Source organism: Hyperolius riggenbachi, chromosome 1 (genome assembly GCF_040937935.1).
Source record: "Hyperolius riggenbachi isolate aHypRig1 chromosome 1, aHypRig1.pri, whole genome shotgun sequence".
NCBI lineage: Eukaryota > Metazoa > Chordata > Amphibia > Anura > Hyperoliidae > Hyperolius > Hyperolius riggenbachi.
In genome coordinates, this window is record NC_090646.1 from 274182431 (window position 1) to 274203551 (window position 21121).

Here is a 21121-nt window from a genome sequence, read left to right on the forward strand (position 1 = left end):
TCGCTTTCGCATGCCAACTTATGCAGGGTCAAAAACCAATGCCGCAAAGCGGTCGCCCTGCGGGCATTAGTTCATGCTGCAATAGCACTATCCAGGAGCGCCACGGGGAGGCTTCCCAATGCCCCCATACAACCGGGGGGACCGCGGGGTCCCAGGCACTCTAACTGCCTGGGAACCACAGCGGCACCCCGGAGGGGGAGGCTGGGTGGCGCAGGTGACCCCCCCAAGCGTGGCCAGCGCCGGGGAGAGCCGTCCGCACCCACCTCCCAATATTTAAAAACAGGCACTTACCATAACGTCCATTGCGTTCTGCTACTGAGCATAGCTTGGGTGCAACACATTTGAAAAGGAAAGGAATGAAGCATGGGTCACCCCGAGCTTTGGAGCTCAGGGCTGGCTCACACACTGCACTCCAAAGGGGGGGGGGGGAGGACAGGCGCAGACGGCCCACTCCAGGGCTCTCACCACCTGGAATGAGCCATCCACCACCCGCCTCCAAAGGGGGGATACAAAATGAACCATTACACAAAGAATTGTCCCCCCCCCCATTGGAGTGCTGTGTGTGAGCCAGCCCTGAGCTCCAAAGCTCAGTGCGACCTATGCTTCATTCCTTTCCTTTTCAAATGTGTTGCACCCAAGCTATGCTCAGTAGCAGAACGCAATGGACGTTAAGTTAAGTGCCTGTTTTTAAATATTAGGAGGTGGGTGCGGACGCTCTCCCCAGCGCTGGCCACGCTTGGGGGGGGGGGGGTCGCCTGCGCCACCCAGCCTCCCCCTCCGGGGTGCCGCTGTGGTTCCCAGGCAGTGAGAGAGCCTGGGACCCCGCGGTCCCCCCGGTTGTATGGGGGCATTGGGAAGCCTCCCCGTGGCGTTCCTGGATAGTGCTATTGCAGCATGAACTAATTCCCGCAGGGCAACCGCTTTGCGGCATTGGTTTTTGACCCTGCATAAGCTGGCATGCGAAAGCGAATGCATATTTGCATGAGCATTGCCTCATGAATAGCCAATTAGGCCAAATTTGCTTAGCCAGATATGTGAGGTGTTCACTTGGTGTTTAATGCACACATTCAGTTCTCTGTGTAACAGTAAACTATGCACCTGCGCAGTAGCACAGAGTTGCTTGGTCTCAGCAGAAAAAGCCAATCCTGATTGACTTTGTGCTACTGCACAGGAGCAAGGTATTCTGCCCCTGTGCAGTGTGGCTGCACTCATTTACAGACGGGCATTTCATATATTTTGTTGTGCTTGGAGCGTACCCAGGGAACTGATAAGTACTGAATAAGTTTTGTTAACTAAACACTGATACTCTGGCGAAAGGAATACATTTATTTTCTCTAAAACTGGCCACATGTGAATAAAACTAAAGATGGAGAGTGTCAAACTGATTTAGGGAGGAAGTTGCATAACAAAACAGAAGCACATGAGAAATTCTGGATGCGGGAGTGCAAGTAGGTAAGTGGGGTTACCTACTAAAGCAGGCCATACACTGGCTCGATTCCCGGCCGTTTCGACAGCAGATTCGATTCTGGGATCGAATCTGCTGCCAATCGTTCGCGGTAAACGCAGCCGCCAATCCGATTTCCTCCCGAAATCGGATCGGTCCGTCGATCGCGCCGTGCGGGAAATTACCCTCGATCGCCCGCGGGTAAAGTGCGCGTCGCTAGCGGCGGCCGATCCGATCAAGTATACATTACCTGAGGCTGGCTCCCGGGCGTCTTCTTCGCGCTGCACCGCTCTGTTCCGGCTCCATCCCGGCGCTTCCTGTGTCACTGCAGTGACCAGGGAGTTCAAATAGAGGGCGCTCTATTTGAACTTCCCGGTCACGGAGTAACACAGGAAGCGCCGTAATGGAGCCGGAACAGAGCCGTGCAATGCGGAGAAGAGGACCCGGAGCCAGCATCAGGTAATGTATACAGGGGGGGGGGACAGGCGGCAGGAGCAGCTCAGCAGATGGTGAATCGGTTTCAGGCTGAAATCGATTCACAATCTGTTTGCAGTAAAGGCAGCCATACGATCCCTCTCTGATCAGATTCGATCAGATAGGGATCTGTCAGCTGGTCGATCTAATGGCACATCGACCAGTGTATGGCCACCTTAAGGGGCAGGCGAGGTTGGTGTCTACCCAGAGTGCAGTGAGGGATGGGGTCGCAGTGATGGAGGTGGCAGCTGCGGCTACATTGGGACTAAGTCGCTGTGAGGGGGGCTTGAGTTCTCCCTCCTTTCCTTTCTTTGGGGGGCCTCCTCCATGGCAGAGTAAGCGCAGCTGAAGACCCATAGGAACAGCTCGCCTCCTTCCCAACTCCAAGTGACGATCACTTGCTGCTGGTCTCCTCTGTATGCATAGCTGCTTATACTCTCACTACTTCCCCAGTGAGAGGGAGGGATGGAGAACTCGGGCCCCCCTCCACGTGGCTGAGTACCAGTGTGGCCACGGCTCCCCCCTCTATGATCTATACTTGGAGCACATATGCCTGGCTAACCTGTACAGGCAGTGCCTATGCCTGGTTAATACTGGGGTCTGGGGGCACCTATGCCTGGCTACCTATACTGAATTCACATATGCCTGGCTGCCTGTACTGGAGGCACCTATGCCTGGCTGCCTATACTGGGGCACCTGTACCGTATACTTTACTTATACTAGGGGGGTGAATACCGCATCGCAAATAACATTCACATGGGCTGGAGGAACCAAGGACTTCCCTTTTCATAGGTAAGGATCTGTTTTCTTCTTGCAGCTTTCACCTCGGGTTTACTGTAATGCCTGAAAGTAAGGATATCTATCGCCAACCCACTTGCATTTTTAAAAAGGAAAATTTGAATATTGAAAATTTGCAACGTAAACTGACAATGCCTTGTCGCTAATTTTCCAGGTGGCCGCGATCAGCGACAGGGGACGTTAGAATAGAGAGGGAAGCCTCAATAGGATCCTCAGGCTTCCCTCTCTTTAGGCAAGTTTCTGATTTTGTGGTCCTGAACTTCGGTTCGGTACACTTTAAAAAGCTGGTAGTTCTCTTTATTCAAAGTACAGATTTCTAATAAAATGGGACAGCTATGGCAATTGTGCATTTTCTTATCCAAAACTTTTAAGCACCATATGTGGCCACATAGAGTAATGGGCGTAATTCGAATGGACATAAATCTAATGGGCATTAGCAAATCCTTTCGAGTATTTAACTAAACTTTGAATTTGCTTTTTGTTTGTTTTTCAGACTGGCATATCTCTTAGTTGGAGGAGTTATTTTAGCTTGTGTTTCCATGGGGCAGTATGCAGTATTGATCTTCATCCCTGCTCTTGGCTCTCTGGTACTGCTTTATACAGTTAGCTGGCAGTCTGTCCATGTGTGGACATTTCTGCTACAGATGGCATGGCAAACAGGTTGTCATCTATGGCTTATGTACAGACAACACTACTTAGAGGAGACCCTGCCTATAAAGTAAGTATGAAGGAGCAATCATTACAGAAACATTTTTACTGGTTTACATTTTTTTTCTATAAATACAGATGGACTAAAGTTGCACAGGAAGTTCTCGTTTTAAATCTCTCCTTCCTGAAGTCAGATCCCTGGATTTGCCTTCCTCAGTGTATGCGACAAGGGCGGCTGGGTCCTTCAGATACATTTGTCCTGCTTCCAACTGCTACTTTTACACTGCTGATTTGCACATAAAACAAGAAAGATGATGGTTGCTAATGTCAAAAATCATAAATACTTCCCACACATGAAGCTTTTCTACGCTAAAGGACCATTATCGCGAAAAAAGGAGGCAGTTAAAATCTGACAGAACCAACAGGTTTTGGGCCAGTCTATCTCCTCATGGGGTATTCTCAGGGTTTTCTTTGTTTTCAACAGCATTTCATGAACAGCAGTTGCAAAGTCTAACTGACAAAATAGTGTGCAAGTGAGTAGGGAGGCTGGGTGGTAACTTGCTATTTTGGCAGGTAAACTGCTGTTCAAGAAATGCTGTAGAAAACATCCCCTTGAGGAGATGGACTGGCCCAAAACCTGTCGGCTCTGTCAGATTTTAACTGCCTATTTTTTTCCGATAGTGTTCCTTTAAATGATCACTGGAGCCCACCAATCCTGTTCCCTAAGATCACAAGACTAGAGATGGAGACAGATGGCCAATGGAAACAGCTTAGCGAGAGAGGAACAGCTGGGCACAAACTACAATTCAGGGCTAAAATCTCATCTCATAATGGCAATTTCAAGATATAATGTGAAACCAGATATAGAGCAGTTATAAGACACTAACAAGCATAATGTTTCTACAGGTTTACTTTACATGACAGGAAGGATTTGGGCAGAGAATCAGAGGGAATTAGCAAGTCAAACAGGATCATGTTACACCATTTTATATTCAAGGGGGCACATTTCTATCTACCTTGCTTCTATGAACTTGTTAGTGGGATGGACTTGCAAGGCAAAATTCAATGTCTCTCAGAAATATACTGTACACTTATCTTCACCTGAGAAAGGGCACGAATTTGATAGGTCATGAAGCAAACTGCAAATTTTTTTTTTTGCTAAACAAAACATTTAAAATTCACCAATTGCTCCTAAAACACTAGATTAGAAGTCGGTGTATACAAACCAGCGATATGACTCCATCAACATTTCCCAGCAGAAAAAAACAACAAGTAGTTTAAATTACATTTTTCACAGACACCCACTTTGCAAATGATTATGTTGTTCGAATACGGTGTGCGCAAGCAGAAGGGACATTTCTCACGACATACTGTATGCTCGCATGCTCCGGAACAATTTAATTTTAAAAGGCAGTATACACACTGTGCTACTGCACGATATCTGCTAATAGTAGTCTGAATTGATCCAACAGTTGGATCCAGTAGAACACGCAATAGCAATGTGTTTCAAATAGCTTTTATCCAACGTGTGTACAAGACTTAAAGGAATACTGTACGTGGTCGGGAGAAAATGAGTTGAACTTACCCTGGGCTTCTAATGGTCCCCCACAGACATCCTGGGCCCGCGCAGCCACTCATCAATGCTCCGGTCCCTCCTCCGGTTCACTTCTGGAATTTCAGACTTTAAAGTCTGAAAACCACTGCGCCTGCGTTGCCGTGTCCTCGATCTCACTGACGTCACCTGGTGTGTATAGCACAAGCCCAGTATGGTCGTTGACATCAGCGGGATCGAGGACACGGCAACACAGGCGCAGTCATTTTCAGACATTAAAGTCTGAAATTCCAGAAGTGAACCGGAGGTGGGGACGGAGCATCGGTGAGTGGCTGCGCGGGCACAGGATGTCTGCGGGGGACCATTAGAAGGCCCGGGTAAGTTCAACTCATTTTCCCCCGACCCCCCTACAGTATTCCTTTAAAGTGTACCTGAGACAAGGGGAAAAAAAAGTTTTATACATACCTGGGGCTTCCTCCAGCCCCCTTCGGCCTGATCGCTCCCTCCTCCCTCATCGCGTTCCTCCGCCACCTTCAGCCTCCACAATCCAGCCCGGTAATTCAGCAACTCGGAGACAGTCAGTGCAGGCACAGTTCGGCCAAGAATGCTACCCCGTCTGGAAGCCTTCTGCACCTGCGTAGAACTCTCCTGGGGACCGGAGCGCGATGGGCGAGTGTGTGCGGCCGGGCCGCGCATGCACAGTAAGTCCCCAACTCCTGCGATTATTGGCCCGGATTGCGGAGGCTGCAGGCAGTGGAGGAGGATGACAAGGGACTAGTCAGCGCAAAGGGGACTGAAGGAAGCCCCTAAGTAGGTATAAAACTTTTTTATTTGATCGTCTCAGGTTCACTTTAAGGCTGTAAATGCATCAAACAATGGTAATACGTTGACTGTCATTTTATTTGATGTACAATTTGCACCAAATACTTCACTATATACATTTTGAATTCAAGGAATAAAAAAAAATGAGTAACAAACTAAGACTTGCAATGCTGGTGTGATAATGACTTTGCTAGGCACATTGACATATTTGGTTAGCCTGCTTCCACTACACGCAGATTGGATGGAGAATGAATGCAGAAAAACTGACTCCAATGAATGCCTATGGGCCTGTTTCCACTAAACGCGATTTTTCTGATGCAGATTTTCCCATAGACATACATTGGAGTCAGTTTTTCTGCATCCATTCTGCATCCAATCTGCGTGTAGTGGAAACAGGCAGACGCGTATCTCATTCCTCAGCCTTATCTCAGTGTGCTGTTTACTTACTTTTATTTATGACACTCTCTGCACTTTAACCATTACACTGCTGGCATCTCTGTGGCCAGATTTAATGAGAACCCGAGGTGGGTTTGAAGAATGTTATCTGCATACAGAGGCTGGATCTGCCTATACAGCCCAGCCTCTGTTGCTATCCCAAACCCCCCTAAGGTCCCCCTGCACTCTGCAATCCCTCATAAATCGCAGCCACGCTGCTGACAAACAGCTTGTCAGAGCTGGCTGTGTTTATCTCTATAGTGTCAGTCTGCTGCTCTCCCCGCCTCCTGCAGAACTCAGGTCCCCGCCTGCATCCCTTCCCTCCCTGCTGATTGGAGGGAAGGGATGGGGGCAGGGACCGGAGCTATGCAGGAGGCGGGGGAGCAGCCGAGACTGACACTACAGATGTAAACACAGCACGCACAGCGCGGCTGTGATCTATGACTGATTGCAGAGTGCAGGGGGACATTAGGGGGGTTTGGAATACCAACAGAGGCTGGGCTGTATAGGCAGATCCAGCCTCTGTATGCAGATAACATTCTTTAAACACACCTCGGGTTCTCTTTAACAACCTCTCTCTTGTACAGTGTACCTCAGTTGTTAACCACTTCCCGACCGCCGTATTGACAATTGGCGGCCGGGAAGTGGACTGCGCAAGGACCGCCGTATTGACAAATGGCTGCGGTCCTTGTAGGGGCATGGGCGGAGCGTTCGCGTCATCCGTGACGCGATCCTCCGCCGGCGCCTGTCTCCGCTCACCCGCCGCAACATCCCGCCGGCCATACGAAAGCGCCGGCGGGATGTTAACCCGACGATCGCCGCATACAAAGTGTATAATACACTTTGTAATGTTTACAAAGTGTATTATACAGGCTGCCTCCTGCCCTGGTGGTCCCAGTGTCCGAGGGACCACCAGGGCAGGCTGCAGCCACCCTATGTCGCACCCAAGCACACTGATTTCTCCCCCCCCTGCCCCAGATCGCCCACAGCACCCCTCAGACCCCCCCCTGCCCACCCCCCAGACCCCTGTTTGCACCCAATCACCCCCCTAATCACCCATCAATCACTCCCTGTCACTATCTGTCAACGCTATTTCTTTTTTACCCCCCCCCTGCCCCCTCCTGATCACCCCCCCACCCCTCAGATTCTCCCCAGACCCCCCCCCCCTCTGTGTACTGTATGCATCTATCCCCCCTGATCACCTGTCAATCACCTGTCAATCACCCATCAATCACCCCCTGTCACTGCCACCCATCAATCAGCCCCTAACCTGCCCCTTGCGGGCAATCTGATCACCCACCCACACCGATAGATCGCCCGCAGATCCGACATCAGATCAACACCCAAGCGCAGTGTTTACATCTATTCTCTCCTCTAAACACCCACTAATTACCCATCAATCACCCCCTATCACCACCTGTCACTGTTACCCATCAGATCAGACCCTAATCTGCCCCTTGCGGGCACCCAATCACCCGCCTACACGCTCAGATTGCCCTCAGACCCCCCCTTATCAATTCGCCAGGGCATTATTTACATCTGTCCTTCCCTGTAATAACCCACTGATCACCTGTCAATCACCCATCAATCACCCCCTGTCACTGCCACCCATCAATCACCCCCTGTCACTGCCACCCATCAATCAGCCCCTAACCTGCCCCTTGCGTGCAATCAGATCACCCACCCACACCAATAGATCGCCCGCAGATCCGACATCAGATCACCACCCAAGCGCAGTGTTTACATCTATTCTCTCCTCTAAACACCCACTAATTACCCATCAATCACCCATCAATCACCCCCTATCACCACCTGTCACTGTTACCCATCAGATCAGACCCTAATCTGCCCCTTGCGGGCACACAATCACCCGCCTACACGCTCAGATTGCCCTCAGACCCCCCCTTATCAATTCGCCAGTGCAATATTTACATCTGTGTTTCCCTGTAATAACCCACTGATCACCTGTCAATCACCTGTCAATCACCCATCAATCACCCCCTGTCACTGCCACCCATCAATCACCCCCTGTCACTGCAACCCATCAATCAGCCCCTAACCTGCCCCTTGCGGGCAATCTGATCACCCACCCACACCAATAGATCGCCCGCAGATCCGACATCAGATCACCTCCCAAGTGCAGTGTTTACATCTGTTCTCTCCTCCAAACACCTACTAATTACCCATCAATCACCCCCTGTCACTGCTACCCATCAGATTAGACCCCTATCTGCCCCTAGGGCACTCAATCACCCGCCCATACCCTCAGAACGCCCTCAGACCCCAGCCCTGATCACCTCGCCAGTGCATTGCTTGCATCTATTCCCCCCTCTAATCACACCTTGAGACACCCATCAATCACCTCCTGTCACCCTCTAGCACACCTACCCATCAGATCAGGCCCTAATTTGCCCCGTGTGGGCTCCTGATCACTCGGCCAAACCCTCAGATCCCCCTCAGACCCCCTTCCGATCACCTCCCCAGTGCATTGATTGCATCTATTTTCCCCTCTAACCACCCCCTGAGACACCCATTAATCACCTCCTGTCACCCCCTAGCACTCCTATCCATCAGATCAGGCCCAATACAACCTGTCATCTAAAAGGCCACCCTGCTTATGACCGGTTCCACAAAATTCGCCCCCTCATAGACCACCTGTCATCAAAATTTTCAGATGCTTATACCCCTGAACAGTCATTTTGAGACATTTGGTATCCAGACTACTCACGGTTTTGGGCCCGTAAAATGCCAGGGCGGTATAGGAACCCCACAAACTGACCCCATTTTAGAAAAAAGACACCCCAATGTATTCTGTTAGGTGTATGACGAGTTCATAGAAGATTTTATTTTTTGTCAAAAGTTAGCGGAAATTGATTTTTATTGTTTTTTTTTCACAAAGTGTCATTTTTCACTAACTTGTGACAAAAAATAAAATCTTCTATGAACTCGCCATACACCTAACAGAATACCTTGGGGTGTCTTCTTTCTAAAATGGGGTCACTTGTGGGGTTCCTATACTGCCCTGGCATTTTATGGGCCCTAAACCGTGAGGAGTAGTCTAGAAAACAAATGCCTCAAAATGACCTGTGATTAGGACGTTGGGCCCCTTAGCGCAACTAGGCTGCAAAAAAGTGTCACACATGTGGTATCGCCGTACTCAGAAGAAGTAGTATAATGTGTTTTGGGGTGTATTTTTACACATACCCATGCTGGGTGGGAGAAATCTCTTTGTAAATGGACAATTGTGTGTAAAAAAAAATCAAACAATTGTCATTTACAGAGATATTTCTCCCACCCAGCATGGGTATGTGTAAAAATACACCCCAAAACACATTATACTACTTCTCCTGAGTACGGCGGTACCACATATGTGGCACTTTTTTACACCCTAAGTACGCTAAGGGGCCCAAAGTCCAATGAGTACCTTTAGGATTTCACAGGTCATTTTGCGACATTGTTGGTTTCAAGACTACTCCTCACGGTTTAGGGCCCCTAAAATGCCAGGGCAGTATAGGAACCCCACAAATGACCCCATTCTAGAAAGAAGACACCCAAAGGTATTCCGTTAGGAGTATGGTGAGTTCATAGAAGATTTTATTTTTTGTCACAAGTTAGCGGAAAATGACACTTTGTGAAAAAAAAGCCAATTAAAATCAATTTCCGCTAACTTGTGACAAAAAAATATAAACTTCTATGAACTCACCATACTCCTAACGGAATACCTTGGGGTGTCTTCTTTCTAAAATGGGGTCATTAGTGGGGTTCCTATACTGCCCTGGCATTTTAGGGGCCCTAAACCGTGAGGAGTAGTCTTGAAACAAAAATGACCTGTGAAATCCTAAAGGTACTCATTGGACTTTGGGCCCCTTAGCGCAGTTAGGCTGCAAAAAAGTGCCAATCATGTGGTATCGCCGTACTCGGGAGAAGTAGTATAATGTGTTTTGGGGTGTATTTTTACACATATCCATGCTGGGTGGGAGAAATACCTCTGTAAATGACAATCTTTTGATTTTTTTACACACAATTGTTCATTTACAGAGTTATTTCTCCCACCCAGCATGGGTATGTGTAAAAATACACCCCAAAACACATTGTACTCCTTCTCCCGAGTACGGCGATACCACATGTGTGGCACTTTTTTGCACCCTAACTGCGCTAAGGGGCCCAAAGTCCAATGAGTACCTTTAGGATTTCACAGGTCATTTTGAGAAATTTTGTTTCAAGACTACTCCTCACGGTTTAGGGCCCCTAAAATGCCAGGACAGTATAGGAACCCCACAAATGACTCCATTTTAGAAAGAAGACACCCCAAGGTATTCTGTTAGTAGTACGGTGAGTTCATAGAAGATTTTATTTTTTGTCACAAGTTAGCGGAAATTGATTTTTATTGGTTTTTTTCACAAAGTGTCATTTTCCGCTAACTTGTGACAAAAAATAAAATCTTCTATGAACTCACCGTACTACTAACGGAATACCTTGGGGTGTCTTCTTTCTAAAATGGGGTCATTTGTGGGGTTCCTATACTGTCCTGGCATTTTAGGGGCCCTAAACCGTGAGGAATAGTCTTGAAACGAAATTTCTCAAAATGACCTGTGAAATCCTAAAGGTACTCATTGGACTTTGGGCCCCTTAGCGCAGTTAGGGTGCAAAAAAGTGCCACACATGTGGTATCGCCGTACTCAGGAGAAGTAGTATAATGTGTTTTGGGGTGTATTTTTACACATACCCATGCTGAGTGGGAGAAAGATCTCTGTAAATGGACAATTGTGTGTAAAAAAAATTAAAAATTGTCATTTACAGAGATATTTCTCCCACCCAGCATCGGTATGTGTAAAAATACACCCCAAAACACATTATACTACTTCTCCTGAGTACGGCAATACCACATGTGTGGCACTTTTTTGCAGCCTAACTGCGCTAAGGGGCCCAAAGTCCAATGAGCACCTTTAGGCTTTACAGGGGTGCTTTCAAATTAGCACCCCCCAAAATGCGAGGACAGTAAACACACCCCACAAATGACCCCATTTTGGAAAGTAGACACTTCAAGGTATTCAGAGAGGGGCATGGTGAGTCCGTGGCAGATTTCATTTTTTTTTGTCGCAAGTTAGAAGAAATGGAAACTTTTTTTTTTTGTCACAAAGTGTCATTTTCCGCTTACTTGTGACAAAAATTAATATCTTCTATGAACTCACTATGCCTCTCAGTGAATACTTTGGAATGTCTTCTTTCCAAAATGGGGTCATTTGGGCGGTATTTATACTATCCTGGAATTCTAGCCCCTCATGAAACATGTCAGGTGGTCAGAAAAGTCATAGATGCTTGAAAATGGGAAAATTCACTTTTTGCACCATAGTTTGTAAACGCTATAACTTTTACCCAAACCAATAAATATACACTGAATGGGTTTTTTTTTATCAAAAACATGTTTGTCCACATTTTTCGCGCTGCATGTATACAGAAATTTTACTTTATTTGAAAAATGTCAGCACAGAAAGTTAAAAAAATTATTTTTTTGCCAAAATTCATGTCTTTTTTGATGAATATAATAAAAAGTAAAAATCGCAGGAGCAATCAAATAGCACCAAAAGAAAGCTTTATTAGTGACAAGAAAAGGAGCCAAAATTCATTTAGGTGGTAGGTTGTATGAGCGAGCAATAAACCGTGAAAGCTGCAGTGGTCTGAATGGAAAAAAAGTGGCCGGTCCTTAAAGGGGGTAAAGCCCACGGTCCTCAAGTGGTTAAAAAGCATTATATTCTAGCTCAGTACCTATCTACTGATATTTAATAGGTTGTCAGCCTTTTATTATGTTATAATTGTCACTGCAAATGTTTCATTGCTTTCATTCATATGAGAGTGGTGGCTGCCATATTTATTTCCTTTTAAACAATACTGGTTGCATGGAAATCCTGCTGATCCTTCTGGTCACTAGGGTCTAAATCACACACCTGAAACATGCATGCAGCTAATCTTGTCAGATGTGTTATAGACATTTGATCTGCATGCTTGTTCAGGGTCTATGGCTAAGGCAGGGATCACACTTGTTTTTCAGTTTTCAACTCAGCTTTTTCTGCGCACATTTTCTGCACACCAAGTGTGTTTCTATGCAGAAAAACGTGTGCTTTTTTCACAACAGTTAATGTAATTGATACAGAAAACTGACAAAATGAGCAGAATTATCATGCAGAATGTCAGTTTTTTTTTCATTGCAAGAAAAACACATTAAGTGTGAACTAGCCCCTTGATTAACATGAGTTTTCAGTTCTTCTGTGCAGAAAACGCGTATGAAAACAGTCAAGTATGTTCCCTGCCTTAAAGTATTAGAGGCAGAGGATCAGAAGGATAGCCTCATTTATTTCATAGTGACTGATACATTCTGGTATTTGTGTGTGCTTGTGCAGTGTTGCCAACTCATCCCTTTAATTACTGACACATATGAATTATACAGGTTTCGTGGCTAGGTAGATGCAGGTAAGGCACTGATTATGTGTAAGTTGCCCCAGAACCTGTATGACTTAGATGTGTCAGTAATTAAAGGGATGAGTTGGCAACACTGTGCGTGTGTGTTCTGAATGCATGATGGGGTTACCCTGTCCAAAAAGGTTAGACAGGATGCTGTTGATTGTAGGTGTGTGTGTGTGGGGGGGGGTGGCTGGGGGGCGCAATTTTACTATTTGCCATGGGCGCTGTCTTGCCTAGATACGCCACTGGAAACAGGCCCTTAAAACAGAATCTGATTTAGCAGGGGTGCAGAGTTTTTTGGTGGCCCCAAGCAGTCCATAACTTGAGGCCCCCATCCATAAAAGAAGCATGGGTAGCCACACCACAAAACAAAGCGGCGACGCCGCTGTGGAAAAATGGGCGTGGCCAAAACACGATGTACGTGGAGCCAAATACTAGCAGTTTCTAGATTAAATTGCACCCAAGGTGAGGGCGTAAAATGCGTCCCCCGAAAGTGGAGACAGGTATAGGTGCCCGCAGTATAGATTAGCCAGATCTAGCTGCTCCCAGTATAGGTAGTCAGCTATAGGTCCCCCCAGTATAGGTAGCCCGTATAGTTGCCCCAGTATAGGTTAGATAGGTAGGTGCCTCCATATAGGTTTGATAGGTAGGTGCTCCAGTATAGGTTAGATAGGTAGGTGCCTCCAATATAGGTTCGATAGGTAGGTGCTCCCATATAGGTTAGATAGGTAGGTGCCTCCAATATAGGTAGCCAGTATATTTTCCCCAGTATAGGTTAGATAAGTAGATGCCCCCAGTATAGATTATATAGGTAAGTGCACGTATTATAGGTTAGATAGGTAGGTACCCCTCAGTATAGGTTAGATAGGTAGATACTCCCAGTATAGGTTAGATATGTAGCTGCCCCCAGTATAGGTTAGATAGGTAAGTGCATGCAGTATAGGTTAGATAGGTAGCTCCCCTGTACGCTGGCGGTGCCCCTGTGATTTAGGCATATTGGTGGATAATTTATATTGGTTTTCAGCAACAAACATCACTTTCACTTATCATTTCGTGTTTAACTAATATATATATATATATATATATATATATATATATATATATATATATATATATATATATATATATATATATATATATATATATATATATATTATTTATTTTTTTTTTTAATATTATTATTATTTAACAAAAGCAACAGTGTAGCTGTTCCTCCCTTTTGCAGCGCCTGCTAATGTGCGGTTTGAATAATATAATTTTTCCTTCTTAAAACAGAAGGTATTTGCAATAGTTAATCTTTAAGTGAGCAAGTGTGGTGTTTCCTTGATACATCACTCCTGAATATGCAAATCCTTCTTTTATAATACATCAATCGAATATGCATACAGCGCTGTGTACGAAACAGTGGTGTATGCATACATAGGCTCACTATACACCAGCAGTTCTGGATGTGCAGCCTTGATACAGGGCCATAAAGAGATCATTTGCATATTATTTATTGCAAATACCTTGTTTTCAGAATGAAAAATTATATTTAGCACCGCTTTCTTAGCGAGAGGTATTTTTGGTCTAAAAAATGCCACCCAAGCATAAATTCAGCAATTGAATAAAGAGAAAAGTGAAGTGGGTATAAACAGTGTGAGACAAGTCTATTAATTTGGGCACCACTATAGGCCACTATGAAATGAGTGGCTATAGAGGTGCACACAGTGTAATTTGGGTTTATCGGCATTGCCCTGCGCTGTAAATACGCTAGATTGTTAGCCAAGAAGGCCCTGAACAGCAGCCTCGGTTGAGTTCCCGGATCTTTAGCAATCCTCAACGCAAGACTAGTAAGGTCGTTTCTAGTAACAATGGGGCCCCGGGCAAGATTAAACTGGAGGGCCCCCCTGACAGATAACTCCCCCACCAAAAAGTGGCATTAGGTGCCCTTTGCTGCAAACAAATTTATCCCTGGGGCCCCTGTGCCAGCTACAGCCTTCCCCCATCACCTCCCCCACCTCCAACGTAGCTGCGCACCCCTGCAATGTCTTTGGCAAAGTAGTGACTCAACTGTCCTGGCGGGCACACTCCTTTGTCAGTCCATGGCTCCATACACACCCATATCCATCCTCACAGGAGCACCTCTCTTGACGTGGTGCATGTTATTATGTAATAACATGCTGTGGGGCACATCCAGCGGTGGATGAAGATAGGGAGCACAGAGCCACAGAATGACAGAAGAGTGCGCCAGCCAGGACAGGTGAGGCGCTTCTCTGCCAAAGACATTTCAGGGGCCCAGATAAGTTGGGGGGGCACCTTGGGGGCCCCTGCAGGCTCTGGGGCAATTTCCCCTTTTGCCTTTATAGAATGCTGGCCCTGAAGACTAGCATTGCCCACCAAAAACTGCTATATCGTGCACCGCTTGTTGTCTCTCCGCTTCCCTTCATAGCAAAATATGCGTTGCTAGCCTAGAGGCTAGTGGTACACCTGTACAGTGTTGGCTCAGGACTGTCACCCAAGGGATCCAGTACCAATCTCTGCCAGATGACAGGAGTCCAACATTCTGTACAAGGCTTTTGCTAGCCCTTAAAGAGACACTGAAGCGAGAAAAAAAATGATGATATTATGATTTGTATGTGTAGCACAGCTAAGAAATAAAACATTAAGATCAGATACATCAGTGTAATTGTTTCCAGTACAGGAAGAGTTCAGAAACTCCAGTTGTTATCTAGATGCAAACAAGCCATTAAGCTCTAGGACTAAGTTAGTCGTGGAGAGGGCTGTTATCTGACTTTTTTTTTACCTCAACTGTTCCTGGACTATTTACTTTTCCTCTGCTAGAGGAGAGGTCATTACTTCACAGACTGCTCTGAAAGACTCATTTTGAATGCTGAGTGTTGTGTAATCTGCACATATTATGGAATGATGCAATGTTAGAAAAAACACTATATACCTGAAAATAAAAGTATGAGAATATTTTCTTTGCTGCTAATCTTCTAGTAATTATTCATAGTACACAACCAATTCACTATATCATATATTTTTTTTCGCTTCAGTGTCTCTTTAAAGAGACACTGAAACGAAAAAAAAAATTATGATATTATGATTTGTATGTGTAGTACAGCTAAGAAATAAAACATTAAGATCAGATACATCAGTCTAATTGTTTCCAGTACAGGAAGAGTTAAGAAACTCCAGTTGTTATCTCTATGCAAACAAGCCATTAACTCTCCGACTAAGTTTTAGGCCATATACACACATCAGACCATAGTCTTTTGAAAATTAAAGATCACAGACCAATCTTACCACCCTTCATGTAGTATGAGAGCCATACTCTACACAGTCTTTTCTATGGAGCTGAACTCCACATCAGAAAAAAAATCTTTGCAAGATGCTGCACACACAGATGCTGTACAGACACAAAAGATCAGTATCTGCAAAAGATCTGTTCCTGCCAAAAATCCATTCCTGCAAATTGCAATGATAGTCTATGAGATCTGCAGATCATCATACACATGATTTTACTGACATTCATCTGCAGATCAGATCCACCAGGATGGATTTTCAGATCTGCAGATGATTGCTTGATCTGCAGATGAATGTCAGTTAAATTATGTGTGTATGATGATCTGCAGATCTCATACACTATCATTGCGATTTGCAGGAATGGATTTTTGGCAGGAACGGATCTTTTGCAGATACTGATCTATTGTGTCTGTACAGCATCTGTGTGTGCAGCATCTTGCAAAGATTTTTTTGTTGTGGAGTTCAGCTCCATAGAAAAGACTGTGTAGAGTATGGCTCTCATACTACATGAAGGGTGGTAAGATTGGTCTGTGATCTTTCATTTTCCAAAGACTATAGTCTGATGTGTGTATGAGCCTTTAGTTGTGGAGAGGGCTGTTATCTGACTTTTATTATCTCAAGTGTTATTGGACTATTTACTTTTCCTCTGCTAGAGGAGATGTCATTACTTCACAGACTGCTCTGAAAGACTCATTTTGAATGCTGAGTGTTGTGTAATCTGCACATATTATAGAATGATGCAATGTTAGAAAAAACACTATATACCTGAAAATAAAAGTATGAGAAAATTTTCTTTGCTGCTAATCTTCTAGTAATTATTCATAGTACACAACCAATTCACTATATCATATTTTTTTTTTTCGCTTCAGTGTCTCTTTATTGCTAGCACTAATTAACATTGACTCAGACCCCCTACCAGGAGTTTTTAAGCAGTAAGGAATCATCTATAGCATAACGTGACAAAAGGTTTGATCTTGTTTTAATATTCATAAATTATAAAACAGATGATCAAGTGAAACTTTGAGAAAGTAACGTCTTCCACGATCAAACTTATAGAGTTGTAAACTAAATAGAGCTCAAACCAGCTTAAACATCATGCAGTACTTGTATACTCTCAAAGTACATTCTCTCTAGGTTAACCATCACAATTTCATCTCTTATGCTCTTGACTCAGAAAGTCACATCCCTTGCTATGGATCTCCATGAAAGGAAGGTGGCACTTACAGCAGATGGCTGTATGAAGAAGAGTTCCCATATCCCATGGAAGAACAATGTTCTCTACACCCTTTCTTATTTAATGTTTTTCCCAGCTCTTCTGGGCGGTCCACTGTGTTCATTTGTAGAATTCCAGCAACAGGTTAGTAGAGCTTCCATGTGCACCAACCTAAGGCGTGCCTGGACAGTCACCAGAGGCTGCATGTTATTCATGTTGCTTCAGGCATTGCAAGTTGTTCTAATTAAGAAAGTGAACTTTGAAGGCAATCTCATGGACTGCAAGAACCTCCAATGTGTGTATGTAATGTGGAGCACAGCACTGTTATTTAAACTGACATATTACTCCCACTGGCTACTGGATGAAGCCTTATTTCACACTGCTGGATTTTCCACAGAATTATATTCTCACATGAGTGTTTGCGATGGCAATATCTTCACCTTGGAGACAACCAATAAAATCTCAGTGTTTGCCAGGACATGGAACAAAAGCACTGCAAAGTGGCTAAGAAGGCTCATCTTCCAAAACTGCCAGAGAAGACGCACACTGTACACATTTGCCTTCTCGGCTTGGTGGCACGGGCTTCACCCTGGACAGATCTTTGGCTTCTTGTGCTGGGCTGTAATGCTTGAGGCTGACTACAGAATACATAAGTACTATGGATCAAAACCTTTCTTCCCCCGAGTTCTGTACAATACACTTACCTGGCTGCAGACCCAGCTTATTATTGCATATATTATGCTAGCTGTTGAAATGAAGAATTTGGCTTTTATGCTGGCCCTCTGCTTTTCTTACAATACTATATTTCCTGCTATCTATTGTATATTACTTATATTTATAGGAAATATAAAGAAACAATAGTTTTGTTTCCAGTTCAATATACATTTGCTAATAAGCTATACCTTTAATCAATATTTTGCAGAGCAGAACATAAAACTATCCTAAACTGTAAATGTATTTTGGAAATTACAGGAACCCATAGTCTCACAGACGGGACCATGGCGCCATCATTGGGCCAATCGCTGCACTCGCTGCTACTCAGCAACTGCAGTGAATCGCCCACTCATGGGCCATGGTCCAGACCATCGGCTCCAGTAGAAACACAAGTTGCCGTACTTCTTCCTCATAGGCTGAAGTATGGCAAGACAGCGGCATGGAGCTTGGGGAAAGAAGAGGGTGCATGGGAACATTGGAGGACACAGGGGACAGCGTGGCATGGAACTGGATGTAGGAGGACATTGGAGGACACAGGGAACACCAGGAGGACATGGGGACACAACGGAGGACACAGGAGGACAGGGGATAGAAGAGGACATGGGTATAGAGGGGGTAACCAGGAGGATACTAAAAGTACAAGGTAGACACACGGGCACACAAGAGGTGGATCCAGCAAAGGAAGAGGCAGCACAGTGGGAAAGGCAGGAGGATACACTGCACAGGAACTTGTGTGTTCATAAAAATATAAGACTTCCCTTGAAAATACACCCTAGCACATCTTTTGGTGCAAAAATTAATAGAAGACATAGTCTCACTATCTATCTATGTATCTATCTATCTATGTATCTATCTATCTATCTAAAATAATGGGATCCTGATCAGTTATATCATACAAGTGCATTATAGATCTTTGCATCCACAGTTTGATACTAGGGTAGCTGCAACCTGTTAGTTTATGCCAAATACTCCTGGTTCCTACTATACTGGGGATACTCTTGCTTTTGCATCACAATCTTGCTGCAGTTCTTAAATGCCGCCTATATAGTGTCCAGATATTGTGATGTGTTTAGCAGAGATTTCACAAAGAGCTAACCTCTTCCTACATGATCCATAGGATAGTTAAGTTTAAAAATGTACCGTATTTGTGATTACCCGGGGGCATGTGTGCCACTTGCATTTCAGTAGCTGGACAAATGTGGAAATGTATGGAGGTCACAGGGAATTGAGTAGGGCGCCACAATAGATGGGAAAGACCTGAACGTGCATTGCACAACGTTTTACCATATATCTGCTATATAAGGCACGCCCACTCCCCCCCCCCCCCCACACACACACACACAAACACACACAGTTCTGGGGAAGAAAAAGTGCATTTTATATTCTGAAAAATACAGTACTTGGCTGGTAAACTATAACAAACATATAATATAAACCTAAAGCAATAAATAAACACATACTAGCGAAACGACAGAAATATCTAAATCTAAATACATCACAGGTTGACAGGTGGCAGGTTTTGGAACTGCCTGTCTGTATATTTTATGTTCGTAAACAACACTGCCAATATTTAACCACTTCACCCTACTTTGCAGCGGCCTGTTTGCACAAATGCTCAGTTTTTTATGTTTGCCCGCTCATCCTTATTGGGCAGTAATAGCATTAGGCCACTTACCATGTCAGTGCCCTCAACATCCACTACCGAAATAAATGTGGGCTATGTCCTAATTTGCAGACATACTGTATGTTCACCAAGGGAAGTTTTTGCTAATACAGTGGGCTGTTTATGTTAGGCTGGATAGTCCTGTTCTGTCGTTATTAATACGTTGAGCCTGGATTCACAGTGGTCAGCTGCATAACGCACGCGTTATAATGAGCGTGAAAACAATGGAGACTGGACATAGACTTTAATACAAAGCCTGCATGCAGCGAGTTAAAATAACGCGATCCGTTACAACACAGTACTGTGAACAGGCCCATAGAATTGTATGGGCAGTGAGTTGACATGCAAAATTATTCTGCCATGCAACTGAGCACTATGAACTAGGCCTTACATCATTTGAACACCTCCTGGTAAAGTGAGCAAACATGAAGGGGTTAAATAAACCTGAAAATCTAACAGACCCCAGATTCCTAATTCTAACAAATTCATATTATAATATTTCAACTTACTCGGTTATGCTTTAGAAAGGCTAAAAGTCAATGGCAAACAATGAAATTAGTTTGTTACCCAGCTGCTATTTGCTAGATAAACATCGGTAACATTTGATACCAATGAGACATTGCCAAGATGTGCTTGGGGGGAACACTACAAGTTCAGAAACATGTTTGATGATTGTTTAACTTTATGAAGCATTTGACTTGAAATAACACATTTGTTGAGTATGGTGTTATTAGTTTAACCTTTGCTCTCATTAATAAATCATGCTTTAGTTTTCATATCCTGGTTCTATTGAGCAAACAGCTACATTTTTTTCGTATAGAATAATGCTTTATGGAGGGTTTATGTGGAATATAATAACTCTACTGTTAAAAGCTAGTTAATTTTGTCTTTCACGTTCTGGCCATAGATGAGAGCTTAAATAGTTTCGTTATTTTTAAAATCCCTTCAGTGCTAGAAGATGTGCATGAAGTCAGGTCAGTAAATTTGAATCATAAAACTTGTCCTATGAGGCGAGAAGTCATACTTCTGAAATATGGCATTTAATTTACCTGTAGTGTTATATCATTGTCAAAAGCTTGCTGTGGTCTACATACGCATCTACAGAAATTAATGAAAAAGTGTTCAGCTTTATTTATATTAATCATATTTTTTAAATATTTTTCTATGGTAATATAATTTGCTATTTATGTTGTTTGAACTGCATATAATTCAAAGGCTGCTCCAAAACCAATATCAGCTAATTTTTCATATTCAAATCTGCTATAAAATGCCTTTTAGAATCCCTTGACACCCTGGTCATGTGACTGCTGGCCACTTCCTGTTGCCTGAGAAGAAAGGTGCTGCACCCAAACATACACTGCCTCATAGGTAGAATATGTCCCAGACTACCGCAGTGTTGGCAGGGCCTTGAGAAAGCCGGCACACTACAGTGATAACAGAAATTTTTGGAAGTGTTAGGGAAAATTTTGATATGGTGCTTACTATTTCCTATGAAAAATAATGCAAAGCTAAAATAAATAAGGGGCGCCAGCACCAGAGGCGCCCAATTACCAGTTATAGCTGCCAACTGTAATAAACATGGGCACCTTTGGCAGTGCCCAAACTTCTCCG

General features: G+C 44.4%; 1 protein-coding gene across 1 annotated transcript; it reads left to right on the forward strand.

Moving 5' to 3' along the window:
* The first annotated feature begins 1434 nt into the window (after window positions 1-1434).
* On the forward strand, window positions 1435-20882 carry MBOAT4 (membrane bound O-acyltransferase domain containing 4). The gene is made up of 4 exons (XM_068233281.1): window positions 1435-1448; window positions 3210-3434; window positions 17055-17964; window positions 20826-20882. Exons 1-4 carry the CDS (start codon window positions 1435-1437, stop codon window positions 20880-20882), a joined length of 1206 nt encoding a protein of 401 aa, XP_068089382.1.
* Window positions 20883-21121: the final 239 nt, after the last annotated feature.

Bases quoted from the DNA above. Each gene is read 5' to 3' on its own strand.
- MBOAT4 (XM_068233281.1), top strand. The intron at 3,435-17,054 runs GTAAGTATGAAG...CATTCTCTCTAG, and splicing joins GAGGAGACCCTGCCTATAAA to GTTAACCATCACAATTTCAT. The intron at 17,965-20,825 runs ATATTTATAGGA...ACTGCTGGCCAC, and splicing joins CTATCTATTGTATATTACTT to TTCCTGTTGCCTGAGAAGAA.